This window comes from Heptranchias perlo, chromosome 2, assembly GCF_035084215.1.
Source record: "Heptranchias perlo isolate sHepPer1 chromosome 2, sHepPer1.hap1, whole genome shotgun sequence".
Lineage (NCBI taxonomy): Eukaryota > Metazoa > Chordata > Chondrichthyes > Hexanchiformes > Hexanchidae > Heptranchias > Heptranchias perlo.
The window spans coordinates 121,748,840-121,764,744 of NC_090326.1; the positions used below are offsets into that span (position 1 = coordinate 121,748,840).

General features: G+C 41.4%; 2 protein-coding genes across 6 annotated transcripts in view; one reads left to right on the top strand and one right to left on the bottom strand.

The window, feature by feature from the left end:
- si:dkey-12j5.1 (uncharacterized) overlaps nt 1-2,331 on the bottom strand; it is a 409,564-nt gene extending 407,233 nt beyond the window's left edge. The window contains exon 1 of one of the 5 annotated variants that reach the window (XM_068006739.1): nt 2,198-2,327. The gene's annotated coding sequence lies outside the window, so the exon portion shown is untranslated. Of the gene's footprint in view, nt 1-2,197 lie in introns of all 5 variants that reach the window. The other 4 variants (XM_068006729.1, XM_068006764.1, XM_068006754.1 and 1 more) reach the window with 4 other exon arrangements.
- Nucleotides 2,332-2,391: 60 nt separating this feature from the next.
- mindy3 (MINDY lysine 48 deubiquitinase 3) overlaps nt 2,392-15,905 on the top strand; it is a 150,167-nt gene continuing 136,653 nt past the window's right edge. Inside the window, exons 1-4 of the mRNA XM_068006718.1 lie at nt 2,392-2,633; nt 3,930-4,009; nt 10,178-10,238; nt 12,323-12,502. Coding sequence (XP_067862819.1) covers nt 2,546-2,633; nt 3,930-4,009; nt 10,178-10,238; nt 12,323-12,502 — 409 coding nt within the window. The 5' untranslated portion in view covers nt 2,392-2,545. The remainder of the gene's footprint in view (nt 2,634-3,929; nt 4,010-10,177; nt 10,239-12,322; nt 12,503-15,905) is intronic.

Genomic DNA, 15,905 nt, shown 5'->3' on the forward strand with positions numbered 1-15,905 from the left:
TGCTCTTCTTCGAAAAGTGCCGTGGGACCTTTCATGCCCACCTGATAGGGCATACGGGACCTCGGTTTAATATCGCATCTGAGAAACAACACCTCAAACAGTGCAGCAAAAATGCTCTGTACATTCGAGTCCACTGTGCAAGCTGGCCAGGAGAACTTTGTATTTAAAATGTTGCATAGCGTGTTCATTACATGTGAGAGATTGAGTGATTTCATTTCTGTGTATATGAGCAAGGACACAAAAAACGACAGCAAAGAAAGGGTTAACTTAAAAGGAGGAAAATCCTGAAAGTATCACAGCATCATTCAACTAAAGAAAAAACAAACTTGCGTTTATAGTGTCTTTCGCAACCTCACTATGCCCCAAAGCACTTTACAACCAATGAAGTATTTTTTCTTGAAGTGTAGGGAGAAAGGTCTATATAATAGCCTATATTTTGACAGGATACATAAATAATAGCTCTTCAATATCAATAAATGTGGTTGCCAAAATATTGAAGAAAAGCTGTCAGTTTAATATTTTCTTCAGTTTTGTGTTAATTTTTTTCTTAAAAAGTATAAAATTCCATCCTCAAGGCCAATGTATCGTCTGCTTGATTTTTATAAGCAAGGCTCAAGTTGGTCAATCTCTTTGGAATTTATTTTAATTGATGTATTAAAAACCCCACACCTGCATGTACCTACAAGACCTTACTGCCTATTGTCACATTTTTGATTCTCAGTTACTATGTCCACTTTTAAAATAGAAGCTGCCCATCATACTTGTGACACCATCCCTTCTCAGTTTTGCATCACCAGTTCCTCAGCTAGTACCACAGAGAAACTCCTATACTCTAAATAATTCTACTCTCAGATGCCCAAATTGCTATGTATTTCCTTAACTAATCAATAATACTACAAAATCAAAGTATTATAAGGACAAAAGTGGGCAACTTTAAAATGGGGACTGAATTAAATCTGCACTCCCTGGTCCAATCATTCCCACCTTCTAACCCACTTCAAATGGTCTTAACTCCCATGTGCACCACCACAGGTGATAAACTAACTTAAAGTATAATGTTTTGAGAAAAATTACAAGTCCAAACTTAGGAAGCTTAAAATAATGTCTAGACAGATTTGACTTAATTATTGTAATAAAAACAGAACTATTCAAGCATACTGAGCTAATGCTTGTGCTGAGGGGGAAGACTGGACTGTCGTATGAGGAGAGATTGAGTCGACTCGGCCTCTGTATTCATTTGAGTTTAGAAGAATGAGAGGGGATCTCAGTGAGACATATACAATTCTGACAGGGCTAGACAGGCTGGATGCAGGGAGGATGTTTCCCCTGGCTGGGGGGTCCAGAACAAGGGGTCACAGTCTCAGGATACGGGGTAGGACATTTAGGACTGAGGTGAGGAGAAATTTCTTCACTCAGAGGGTGGTGAACCTGTGGAATTCTATATCACAGGAGGCTGTGGAGGCCAAGTCACTGAATATATTTAAGAAGGAGTTAGATAGATTTCTAGACACAAAAGGCATCAAAGGGTATGGGGAAGAGAGTGGGAATATGGTATTGAGATAGAGGATCAGCTATAATCATACTGAATGGCAGAGCAGGCACAAAGGGCCAAATAGCCGACTCCTGCTCCTATTTTTTATGTTTCTATGAAAGGAACTCAAACCCAATGAAGAGTATCCACTAGAGTTGCCAGATTCACGCTGGGAGATGCAAGTACCAAATCCTTCCTCTGATGCCAGCTTACTCATCACCTGCACGCCATAAACATATTCACCAACAGATTAGTGTAAATAGCACCCTCCCACCCCTTACCAATCATTTTCACTTTTTGCTATTAATTGATATCACAGCTTAGTCCTGGATTTCGTACATGAGCCAGAGGAAGCTTTTCCATTGCGAGCTTTAAACCCTGGAGAGTCTGAATACAAGTCCTAACCGACAACGTTACTTGGTGTTATTTTTTTTTAAAAAGCCAGAGCATCCATCACCTCCTTAACCCACGCCCCAGAAAAGCCATGTAGGCGAAAGCCTGGGACCCATCCTCGTGAAGCAAAACAACCGAGACGCAAACCCCTTGTATCTCCCAGTCAATAATTTCAAGAGCCCTGCTTGGACTATGCAAAGCTTTTAAAGGCACCAAAACTTATGGAATACTAGAGCTCCGACACAAAATAACAGCTAATAAACCACCACGGACCATCTTGGACACATTACACGAACACAAAGCCCCACGCAGCTTCCAGCAGGAACAGCGTCCACAGCCTGAACACCGAGCACCAACCGCCAACCGTCAACACCGCCGCTGATTGGGCCCCTCGAGCGCAGGGCGCCGCCGCCACGTGACCGCCAACGGCGCACGCGCAGGTCTGTCACTTCCGGTTCTATTGGGCAGGGATTCCCGGATGTAATGTCTCATCAAACCTCTGAAATGTCCGCGGCGGCCGGGAATTGAAGGGGAAGTGGGGCGGCGGCGGCGAGAGGACGGGACGGGACGGGAGCCGGCTCCACACAGCGTGCGTCTGAGCAGCAGGCTCCGGGCTGGGACATGTATAATATCGAGCTGGCGGAGCTGGTGTGGGGGAGACGCCCGAGCAGCGGACTGTCCGATGCTGTCTTCCGCAGATGGACCCAAGGTACCGGCCCCACCCCGGGCTCAGCCCGGCCCTGATTCTGTCCCACTCGAACCGTTCCTCTCCCTCCCTCCCGCCGGCCGGCCGGCCTGAGTCCAGTTTTGCCCCCACCCCCAACTCCAACTCCGACTTCCAGCTTGAACCTACAGTCACGCCTCACCCTCCCATTATTCACCCTACCCGTAAGTGTCACCCACCCCCCCCCCCCTCGTTACACCCACATCATCCCGATTCGTTAACTGCTGTCTGATTATCCCATTATCCTTTCTCCATTCTCTCCACGCCCCGGTTGTCCTCTTTCCCCACCAACAATTCTTTCCTCTCCCTTAACTTCACTAGACACAGTGTGAACTGTGGCTCAGTCGTAGCACTCTCGCCTCTCAGTCAGAATATTGTGGGTTCACTTCCCACTCCAGAGACTTGAGCACAAAATCTAAGCTGACACTTCAGTGCAGTACTGAGGGAATGCTGCAATGTCGGAGTTGCCTTCTTTTGGATGAGATGTTAAACCAAGGCCCTGTCTGCCCTCTCGGGTGGACGTAAAGGATCAAGGGAATTCTCACTGGTGTTCTGGCCATTATCGCGTTGCTGTTTGTGGGACCTTGCTGTGTGCAAATTGGCTGCCGCATTTCCTACATTACAACAGTGACTGCACTTCAAAATGCTTAATTAGCTGTAAAGTGCTTTGGGGCGTCCTGAAGTCACAAAAGGCGCTTTATAAATCCAAGTTCTTTCTTATCATATACTTCAAAGGGTGCTGATTGCTTTGTAGTATTTCATGCAAATGTCAATTCTTCATGTGTATGCCTTGATTGTGAAAGTTGTCCGGTTGTTTAACAGTGGGGCTCATCACAGCTGAGTCTGGACCTGTCTTGTGATTTCTGCATGCATGCATATTCCAACAGGGGTCAGGGGCCCTGCTTGCTCCAGTGATGCTGAGGCCAGTTAAAGCTTCCCAACTGTTGTGGCTGAGATCAACAAACTGAGGATAGGCGCAGAATCAAACCTGGTGTGATCCCCATGTATGGCTACTATACCAGACAGTGCCTTTACCAACTAGGATATCAGGAGAGCTCAGCTCCCCTTTGTTCTCATGCATTGTTCTCTCCATTCCCAGTTTCCCTTCAGTGGATCTTTTTAATTTCTTTTTCCCTGCATGCACGTTTCCTGCATTGGCCACCATGATACCTTGTATCTGGTCTTGTGTTAATTGAAATCTTTTCAATTTGTGTCCTTCATTTCTTAGAAGCAGAAAAATTTAAAACTTAAACTTTAAATTTCCTTTTTGTTTCTTTTCAGGATTTGTTTTTAGTCAGTCAGAAGCTACAGCCTTGGAACAATTTGAAGGTGGTCCCTGTGCAGTGATTGCACCTGTTCAGGTAAAGTGCATGGAGTTTATCTGTTCACTGTTCTGCTGGCAATTGACTTGGTGGTGAAATATAGAAGTTAACACAGGTGCTTATTGAGCAGTACAGTAAGTCATTTTAGGTGTCGCTTTAAAGAATTCCTTTGGAGAAAGGTTCCTCCCATCCCCAATTTTAAAAGGTTTGGGCTTTTGTTGGTTGACTCATCTCTACTGGGTTTCTACCAATCACTGATTCATCAATTTTTGTATCTGTAAATCTATATTAAAAATTATATTTTAAAAATCTATTTTAACAATCTTGATTGTTCCGTGACAATAACATGACCCATCCAGTGACTTGGTCTTTGAGAATCAGGTGGGAAAATAACCCCATTATTCTATAATCCTGACATCTAAATTACAATTATCTATATATTGTTTTCACATGATCGGCAGCCATTAATGACGAATCCATTCTATGCAGTTACTCTTCTAAACCATGATTGAATTTTATTACCAATCTCCTTATTTGTATATTTATCATGAATTTTAACTGTTAATATCATCAAGGCACCTTCTAGTAAATTATCCTCAACTGATTGAACAATACTACAGGAGATCGGCTGTTTTTTTTGGTCTTTAGTAGTCCACAGTACATGAACAAAAGGTTAGATTTGCAAAATTTGCTTGCCTTTTGGGTTTGAATTTTTCATGTAATATTATTTTGGTTTGTTTGGGTGAAGCATTGAGCCTTCGTATCCTCCATTTATCCTCCACCAGACAGACAAGGAGGACCAGGCAGGTAGTGCAGGAATCCCCTGAGGGCATCTCACTCAACCAGTATTCAGTTCTGGGTACTGGTGGGGGAGAGGGTTCCTCTGGGGAGTGTAGCCAGAGCCAAGACCAGAGCACGATGGGTGGCTCAGCGGTATGGGAGTGGGGGGGGGGGGGAAGAGAAAGGGGATTTTATAGTTAGGGGAACAGACAGGTGTTTCTGCGGCCGCAAACGTGATTCCAGGATGGTATGTTGCCTCCCTGGTGCCAAGGTCATGGATGTCACTGAGCGGCTGCAGGACATTCTGAAGGGGGAGGGTGAATAGTCAGAGGTCGTGGTACATATCGGTACCAACGACATAGGTAAAAAGAGGGATGAGGTCCTGCGAGCAGAATATAAGGAGTTAGGAAATAAGTTTAAAAAGCAGGACCTCAAGGGTAGTAATCTCAGGATTACTCCCAGTGCCATGTGCTAGTGAGTATAGGAATAGGAGAATAGGCCAGATGAATGCGTGGCTGGAGGATTGGTGCAGAAGGGAGGGATGTAGATTCCTCAGGAATTGGGACCGATTCTGGGGAAGGTGGAACCTGTACAAGCCGGACGGGTTGCACCTCAACAGATCCGGGACTAATATCCTCGCAGGGGGGTTTGCTACTGCTGTTAGGGAGGGTTTCAACTAGAGTGGCGGGGATGGGAACCGGGGAGTCAGAAGAGAGTAAAGTTAAAAGCAGCAAGGGGAAATTTGCAATACAAATAGTTGTTCAAGAACAAGTGAAAGGTGAAAGTGTACTTTAGGCACTACGGATAAAGTGAAAACTAGAAGGTGTAAAGCGATTAACCTAGCATCAAAGCTGAAGGACAGGCTTGGGTGTGTGGCTCAACTAAGAGTTCTATATACAAATGCACGGAGTATAAGGAATAAATTAGATGAACTACAGGCACAAATTCAAATTGGAGGGTATGACATGATAGCTATTACTGAGACATGGCTGCAGGATGGTCAGGATTGGGAACTAAATATACCAGGTTATAAGGTCTACAGGAGAGATAGGGAAGAGGGGGAGGAGTAGCCTTGGTGATTAGAGATGAAATCAATTCAATGATAAAGGGGGATATAACGAGAGGTAAGCAGCCAACAGAGACCTTATGGGTTGAATTGAGAAATAGGAAAGGATCTAAGACTATAGTGGGAGTTGTGTACAGGACCCCTGGCAGCAGCTCTGAAATGCTAGATTGTATAAATGCAGAGATTAGACAAGCGTGTGAACAAAGGCATAGTGATCTTAATGGAGGACTTTAACCTTCACATGGATTGGGAAAAGCAGACTAGCAACTGTCAGAAAAGTAGTGAATTACTTGAGTGTATTCGGGATAGTTTTCTACAGCAGTATGTCCCAGAGGCAACAAGGGGGCAAGCCATACTAGATTTAGTAATGAATAATGAACCAGATTTAGTTAACCGCTTAACTGTGCGTGAACGTCTATCCAATAGTGATCATAACATGATCGAGTTCAATGTAGTGTTTGAAAGGGAAAAAAAGTGAGTCAGCTGCTAAGATTCTAGACTGGGGTAAGGACGGCTTCAATGGGATGAGACAGAGACTGTCCACAGTAAACTGGGCAAATCTGTTAATGGGTAAAATGGCTGATGATCAGTGGGAAATGTTTAAAGAAGCATTTAACGTGATACAGAATCGGTTGATACCCCTGAGGGACAAGGACTCTACTTGCCAAAAAAACCAGCCATGGACAACTAAAGAGGTAAGGGACAGTATAAGACATAAGGAAAGGGCATACAAAAAGGCAAAAAATGGCACAGATCCTGGTGAATGGGAAAGATACAAAGACCAACAAAGGATCACAAAACAGATAGCAAGGGCTACAAAAAGAGAGTATGAAAAGAAACTCGCAAAACCAGTACAAAGAACTTTTATAGTTTATATTAGGAAAAAGAGGGTGGTCATGAGCAGTGCTCGCCCCTTAAAAACTGAAAGTGGGGATATTGTCATGGCGGACATGTTGAACAATTACTTTGTGTCAGTATTTACAGTAGAAAAAGAGGATAGCATGCCGGAAATCCCAAGAAAACTAATACTGAATCGGGGACAGGGACTCAATAAAATTAACGTAAATAAAACAGTAATGAAGAAAATAATAGCGCTAAAGAGTGACAAATCTCCAGGACCAGATGGTTTCCATCCCAGGGTTTTGAAGGAAGTAGGTGAGCACATTGCAGATACCCTAACTATAATCTTTCAAAGTTCCCTAGATTCTGGTACCGTCCCTCTGGATTGGAAAATTGCACATGTCACTCTGCTTTTTAAGAAAGGAGAGAGAGAGGGAAACCAGGGAATTATAGACCAGTTAGCCTAACATCTGTTGTGGGGAAAATGCTGGAGTCTATAATTAAGGATAGGGTGACTGAACACCTTGAGAATTTTCAGTTAATCAGAGAGAGCCAGCATGGATTTGTGAAAGGTAGGTCGTGCCTGACAAACCTGATTGAATTTTTGAAGAGGTGACTAAAGTAGTGGACAGGGGAATGTCAATGGATGTTATTTATATGGACTTCCAGAAGGCATTTGATACAGACCCACATAAGAGACTGTTAGCTAAGATAGAAGCCCATGGAATCGAGGGAAAAGTACGGACTTGGTTAGGAAGTCGGCTGAGCGAAAGGGGACAGAGTAGGGTTAATGGGTAGGTACTCACATTGGCAGGATGTGACTCGTGAAGTCCCGCAGGGATCTGTCTTGGGGCCTCAATTATTCACATAGAAAGTCTCATATCTTAAGTTTGCCGATGACACAAAGATTGGTGGCATTGTAAGCAGTGTAGATGAAAACATAAAATTACAAAGGGATATTGATAGATTAGGTGAATGGAATTCAATGTAGGCAAATGTGAGGTCATCCACTTTGGACCAAAAAAGGATAGAACAGGGTACTTTCTAAATAAGAAATAGGAGCAGGAGTAGGCAATCGGCCCCTCGAGCCTGCTCCTCCATTCAATAAGATCATGGCTGATCTGATCCTAACCTCAAATCTGAAGAACACAAGTAGTAGGAGCAGGACCCGGCCACTCAGCCCCTGGGCCCGCTCCGCCACCCACAGGGCCTTGACCGATCCGAACTCGGCTTCATGTCCAATTTCCTGCCCGCTCCCCGTAACCCCTAATTCCCTTTACTTCTAGGAAACTGTCGATTTCTGTTTTAAATTTATTTAATGATGTAGCTTCCACAGCTTCCTGGGGCAGCAAATTCCACAGACCTACCACCCTCTGAGTGAAGAAGTTTCTCCTCATCTCAGTTTTGAAAGAGCAGCCCCTTATTCTAAGATTATGCCCCCTTGTTCTAGTTTCACCCATCCCTGGGAACATCCTTAACGCATCCACCCGATCGAGCCCCTTCACAATCTTGTATGTTTCAATAAGATCGCCTCTCATTCTTCTGAACTCCAATGAGTAGAGTCCCAATCCACTCAACCTCTCCTCATATGTCCACCCCCTCATCCTTGGGATTAACCGAGTGCACCTTCTCTGTACTGCCTCGAGAGCAAGTATGTCTTAAGTATGGACACCAAAACTGTATGCAGTATTCCAGGTGCGGTCTCACCAACACCTTATATAACTGCAGCAATACCTCCCTGTTTTTATATTCTATCCCCCTAGCAATAAAAGCCAACATTCCATTGGCCTTCTTAATCACCTGCTGCACCTGCAAACTAACTTTTTGATTTTCTTGCACTAGGACCCCCAGATGCCTTTGTACTGCAGTACTTTCCAGTTTCTTGCCATTAAGATAATAACTTGCTCTCTGATTTTTTTTCCTGCCAAAGTGCAAATGGTAAAAAGTTTAAAAACAGTGGATGTCCAAAGGGACTTAGATGTTCAGGTACATGGATCATTGAAGTGTCATGAACAGGTGCAGAAAATAATCAAGAAGGCAAATGGAATGCTGGCCTTTATATCGAGAGGACTAGAGTACAAGGGGGCAGACGTTATGCCGCAGCTATACAAAAGCCTGGTTAGACCGCGCCTGGAGTACTGTGAGCAGTTCTGGGCACCGCACCTTCGGAAGGACAGATTGGCCTTGGAGGGAGTGCAGCATAGCTTTACAAGAATGATACCCGGACTTCAAGGGTTAAGTTACGAGGAGAGATTACACAAATTGGGGTTGTATTCTCTAGCGTTTAGAAGGTTAAGGGGTGATCTGATCGAAGTTTATAAGATATTAAAGGGAACAGATAGGGTGGATAGAGAGAAACTATTTCCACTGGTTGGGGATTCTAGGAGTAGGGGGCACAGTCTAAAAATTAGAGTCAGACCTTTTCAGGAGTGAGATTAGAAAACATTTCTGCACAGAAAGGGTGGTAGAAGTTTGGAACTCTCTTCCGCAAAAGGCATTTGACACTAGCTCGATTGCTAAATTTAAATTGCCAACCAAAGGTATTCAGGGATTTGGGCCAAAGGCAGGTATATGGAGTTCGATCACAGATCAGCCAAGGTCTTATCAAATGGCAGAGTGGGCTCGAGGGGCTGAATGGCCTACTCCCGTTCCTATATCTCCAAAAATTTTATTGGGGCACTTCATCAGACTCCAAATTTGTTATACTTGTACAATACAAAATGGTATAAAGTATGCTTTGATATTCCGCCAACTTGTTTTATAACCTGCAATTACTTACTTTGGAGGTCTGTTACTTACACATGCTGACACATTTTAAAATCTGAGAAAGCAGGAATGTATAGATTCCAAGTCTAAAAATGTTGTCTAAATGCAATGGAATCATTTAGTCCATCTGATACTCAGATTAACTAAATATGAGTGGTTTAAAACTACTCGATTGTATTTTTTTTTTAAAAGTTTGATGCATAATCCTTTTACCAGCCATTATCTAGGAGACTACAATTATGAGAATTTTTTTTAATCACAAAGATGAGACATGTGAGTTTCTCGGTGTTTAATTGGTTTGTTAATAGCTCGAAGCTGAGTTTCAACACAGCTAATGGAAATTGCACTCATTTGTAAGACCAGGTAAAGATAACAGTAGCACCAGGGTTGCATGTAGTGGAGGGCAACACCTTATATAGAAGGTACAAACCAAGATTAGAAAGCATCTTTTAAAATATAATGAATAGAAGAGTTAACAGAATAAGTTGGATACACTTATCTCTGTTATCTCTGGCAGCTTGATATTAATAGCAAAACTGGAAATGTTATGGTGAGAAAAAGGAAAATTGATCTAATTACTAGCTATGTTCACTGAATTCACTATGTAGCTTTATTTCACTTAGCTTCATTGTTGCTCTCATAAACTGTTGTAATACAATACAAGCTATTGTTTAAACGTCATTCATTTTGTGTTTGAACTCTTTGCACCATCACATTACAGGTTTATTTTGATTTATTCTGTTTTCTTTTTACAGGCTTTTCTTTCAAAGAATTTCCTGTTCAGTTCTGACAAACCAAATTGGCGAGACTGTACAGGTACAGTATCTTACCACACCAACTCACCCAAACTCTGCAGTGTTCAAATATGCAAAAAGATCAGACTTTAATAGGTTTACTTGTGAGCTGTATATGGTCATGCTGGTAAATTTACTCTTCAAGCCGAATTTGATTTTTAAGCAAATAGTTTTTATGTTCATCTGTCGACATAGCTCAAAGTCTTCCGTACACGTGCGTCATGAAGTAAATGTGGTCTTACACTAAATCTGCTTATGAAATGAAAAATTATCTGTCATGTTTTTCTGATTGGCTCACATACATTTCTTTATTTAATTATCTATGTTGATTTGCTCAGAGATCTAATTATCACAAGTCAGGTAGAAAAATACCAATTAGGAGCTAGCAAGCCACACAAAAGCAATCCATCAGATTTCTTAAACTTTTTAAAGAGCTATCATCCTGAGACTACCACCAAATAAATCAATCAAAAATCTTACAACAAACACACAAAAATGTAAATAAGCAACAAAAAAAATCCACAAGATTGCTTCTATCCTATTATTAGGTACAGTAGTGTAGTGGTTATGTTACTGGACTAGTAATCATGAGGCCTAGACTAATAATCCAGAGAACGTGAGTTCAAATATCACGTGGCAGTTTGAGAATTTGAATTTAGTTTTTTTTTAAATCTGGAAATAAAAAAGCTGGTATCAGTAAAAGTGACCATGAAGCTGTCGGATTGTCGTAAAAACCCATTTGGTTCACTGAAGTCCTTTTCAAGGAAGGAAACCTCTCATCCTTATCCGGTCTGGCCTATGTGTGACTCCAATCCCACGCAAACGTGGTTGACTCTTCACTGCCCTCTGAAGTGGCTTACCAAGCCACTCGGGTGTATCAAACAGAAGAGGTCCCACTACTGCCTTCTCGGGGCAAGAAGAGATTGGTAATAAATGCCAGCCTTCCAGCGATGCCCACATTTCAAGAATGAGTTTATAAAACAAAATCTGTCCAATATGTTTTAGTTTCAGAGGCCTGACTTGTGGCCATGAGGTTTCAGTTTACTCCTTTCCTGGAGCTTTCTTTCTTGCGGTCTAGGCAAGGCTCCATTCGTTCCAGCTGATGATGATGATAATGAAGGTTGCTGTTGCACTGCCACAGTACCCTTATTAACTTTGACATTACTTATCTGAAACTCTTCAGTCAGTCACTTGCCACCTTACTGCCTTTAGCGCGTCCCCTGCAAATCAACGTAAGTGAGTATTGTGGCTGCATTGAAGGTGCATGGGCCTAGAGTGAGCAAACAGCTGGGGAGCCTATTGTTTTGGATACCTTTTATGTTGCAAGATTCATCAAGACAAGTGCTTTTAATAGTGTAATTGAAGTTTGAGGGTTTCTTTTTTGTTTATAAGAAGTGATGGCAGTACAGAAAATAAGTTAATTGCTGAGGTTGATTTAGAAAATCTATTATTTAAAAGTTTTGTGTCTGCCACACACTTCCTGTCAACGTAGCTTACTTTCTGTCAGAACATTTGTCACTTTCTACAGCAGCATTTGTAGATATAAGCCTTGACTCAGTGGTAGCATGCTTGCCTCTAAGTCAGTGTTCAAGCCCCACTCCAGAGACTTCAGTACATAATCTAGGCTGACAATTCTCTGCAGTAGTGAGGGAGTGCTGCACTGTCAATGGTGCTGCCTTTAGGATTAGACGATAAACCAAACCCTTATCTGCGCTCATAGGTGGATGTAAAAGATCTCATGACACTATTTGTAGAAAAGCAGGAGAGTTTCTCCTTGTGCCCTGACCAATATTTATCTCTCGACCAACATTACTTTTTTTTTAAAAATCGGATTATGTGATCACTTATCTCATCTAGTTGATGGAGCCCTGTTGTCTACACAACAGCATCCGTCCTGGAGTCTGATTCGCAGAGACGAGAGTGCTATCACTGAGCCGACGCTGACACCTTGTATCATGTTTATTCTCTCTGTCTCTCTGTGTCTGTGTCTTATTAGGAAATATTCAAGCTGCCAATGTATGAAAATAGCTTGTATTATCCTTTTCGTGAATATTTGGCTGCTTATGTCTGTGAGAAACATAGTTTTTAAATTTCTATTAATTTTAGAGGAAGAGCACAAGAATCTTTTCTGCCTCACTCTGAGTGAAATTCTAGAAACTGCTAGATTAAACAACTCCAATCCCTTCTATTTGGTAATGTTGGCAAGAGGAAAATCATCAGAGGAGCATGCCAGTATTTCTGAAAATCGGCCAGAGTCCAGTCAGGGGACTGAAGAGGAACAGCTCTGTAAGAAACCACCTTTTTGGATAAATAATAATATATGATGGTGAATATTTCTATTTTCTAAAAAAAAAGAAGCATTTTTGCTTTTTGCTTGCCTAATGTATGCAGTCTGCATGTCTGTTCAAAATTTTTAATAAGTAAAATTAGGGCTGTTCTGTAGCTGTGATTGATGCAGAATGTAAACATTTAATGTTTGAAATGTGGAGGTTTAAAAGAAAATATGTTGGACCCAGGTTTTGGTGAATAATATTGTTGCTTAAATGCTTATCATTTAGGTGTAACATCTTGCAAACTGTAGTTCAGACTGTCTGGAAATTGTGCTTTGTTTTTACAGTGTTAGGAAAATCTAAGGACATGAGGAAAATAGTCTTAGTTGTTGAATACAGACTCATTCAAAGAGTCATACCAAGAAGTTCTGTATTTATGTTTCAACTTGTGTCAACCAGTTTACAAACATTTTTTTGGTCATGGATGAAATTCAAGTAGCAATGTATTGCCTAACTACAAAGTTATTGTCAGATCTTGCCCTCCTTTTAGGATAGCATGATTGTGAGCATATATGCTGCTTTGTTGCATTAGCAGTTGCATGCAAGAGATTTTGCTAGACTGTTTGTCCGGTAAGAGTATTGTAAAACACAGATCATATATCAGGATTACCTTTGTATTCTGTGCGGTACACAGTAGATTTAATTTAGTTTCACTTTTGAGTTGATCGTTTTGTAGAATGAAAAAAAATAAGATGTTGATGCATTAGTGCAATTTTATTCTCCATTTCTTTTCTTGCCTTGTAAAATATGGTTGTTGGCAGTTGTCTTTCCATGGCTAGCTACTATGACCAAAACAACATGTAATCACTAATGACGTGACTGCCTTGTCTTCTGATCTGCATTGTGATGCCACATAATACATTTGTAAGTGAGGAAGGTTGAAGTTACAGAAGAGATGAAATCTAAAACAGCAAATGCTGGAAATTTGGAATTAAAAGCAAGAAATGATTGAAATGCACAGCAGACTGTCCAGCATCTGAGGAAGAAAGGTATACTAATTTCAGGTATCACTCATCTGAAACAGTATATATTTCTCTCAGGTGCTGATCGTCTGTGAATTATCTGTTTTAACATGTTACTGAATATTTTTCTATCTGTTTATTAAAATGTTAGTACAGAAATTGGCTCTTTTCAAGGTTTTCAAGCTTGGCACGGCAAGGACTCCATATAAAATCCAAGTTGGGATTCAGAGCAGTTCGGTGAACCTGTTTGCCAGATATTGAGTATTGTGCTCCTCTGATGGCGTAGTTGGTGAAGGCACTTCCCTGGTCTCAACTTAAATTCCTGCTCTGGGCTGAGTTAGCTATTTCAGATGGGCCAGCAGTTGTAATGCTAGAGTTGGTAGCAGCAGCCAAAGCCAGGGAAGAAACAATTGGCCAGTGTTCCTGTTCTTGATTGCTGTGCCACAACTCATAGAAAGAGCCCGTATGGGTTTGTTGAAAAAGAACTGAATTGGGCTTGGGAGTGATGCTCTTCATGATCAATTAGGTACTGTTGCATCACAATGTAGTTAGCAGAGAATCTGAGGAGAAGCCCTACAGCATCTTTGCAAGTGCTGATGCATTGAAGCCTTCATGTTGGTTATGGAGTGATGTTGTGTTTTGAGCCAATACCTGCAGTTCATGTATGGTAGGATTTTTCTCTCAGATCTTCTCTACTCCCACCCACCCAACACTCATGCGATAATGCACATTTGCAGCACCGAATATTGAGTAGGAGAAGGGGAGGAGAATGATGATTGAGGAAAAAGGAAGAATTTGCTAGGTTGACTCAGTGGAGCTGAGTGCAGCTGTCTAGATTATCTTTGCCAGAAGAAACCATGTTGGAGTTATAAATGGAAAAATCGGAGGAAGCGACCTAGCTTCACCCTAATAATTTTTTTCCACTTGGAAGAGTATAGTTGTCAACATTGTTGTATTCTTTGAGATACGTAAAGTTCTGAGGAATGCTGAGATAAGTAATATAAGCATTGGAGATCAGAGGATCTGAAAAAATGGAAATACATTTTGTGATGTAGAACAGAAGGACAAATTAAATTACAGCTAGTGAAAGAATTGTGCCAGAACATAATCCTTTCGTTGTAGTTGGTAATCCAGTGCCTAGTTTCTACTATGGAATACTGTAATGGCACATGATGGCAAAAAATGGAGAACGATTGCTGACTGCTATTTAGGCCTGCAATCTGTGAAATGGATGAGATCAGTGGAAAGAAAGAATTTTCATTTAAGCACAGAGGAAAAAATGATGAAATCAGAAATAAAAGGGAAAAAAATTAAGTGCAGTTTAACAACTTCATAGCATGATTAATTCAATTGCTGCCATAACAGGTCATCATGCCTGGGGGACGGGGTGGGTGGGGGGGGTAAGAAGAGATATAGGAAGTACTGATGTCCCAAGCCAGTTGCTCTCTATCCCAGACTGGCCATCTTTTCAAAAATGCAGAATTGAGCACCATTCTTACTAGATTTTGAATTTTGGTCTCCAAGTTCATTAATTCTAATGTAGACACTGATCTGTCCTGGCGATGTATTGCACCCAAAAAAGGCTAAATTATGCTTTAAATATTCACCTTGCCTAATTTTGGTGAAGACTTGTAAACTAGATGATGTGCGCGATGACAAACCCTAATTCGGACTATCTGTGCTAAATTCTGATGTATCCTATGCGAGAAGCAGTAACTCAGGCTTTGGCACAATGTTTTTGTGCTGTAATGCACTGTGCCGAGGAATGGTAGAGGTCATTCTCTGATTTCCAACACAATGAGCCCTTCATCCTAACTATGCCATTAGGGGGAGCAAAGCCTGCTCAATTTTTTGTTTTTTTTTCCTTTTTCCCTGCAACCTCTTTACCTTGCAGCTGCCCCCCCTCCCCCCACCCCTGAAGAGAAGCATGAATATTCTGAAAAGGTAATCTGAACAGCTATTAGTTTGGAACAAGATCAATATTGATAGAAATCTGGCAGTAGGGAACCTGCTTACCCGGAATGTCATATGGTGCAGCGGGATCTAAAGAAAGAAGGAACTTTATTTTAGTTGATATTTAAACAGAAGATTGATTTTAAAAAACAATAGATGAAGCAATGAGAAATTAACTCTTAATTCTACTTTCAAGGTAATCAGAATGTTATGATGTTTATATAGGAGTGGTGTAGTAAAACTTATCAGTTTAATCAACATTACACACCAAGCACAGGCAAATCACATTAACACAGGACACTGAACATCTAATTTTCCTGTGTTCTCATCTAAGATTGGAGAGACACACTTATGCTGCACAGCGATCAATTACTTATAAGAAATGTAGATTTGTGCCAATGAATTTGGAGTATAATTGGAAGTTGAAAGCATCAATTTTAATTT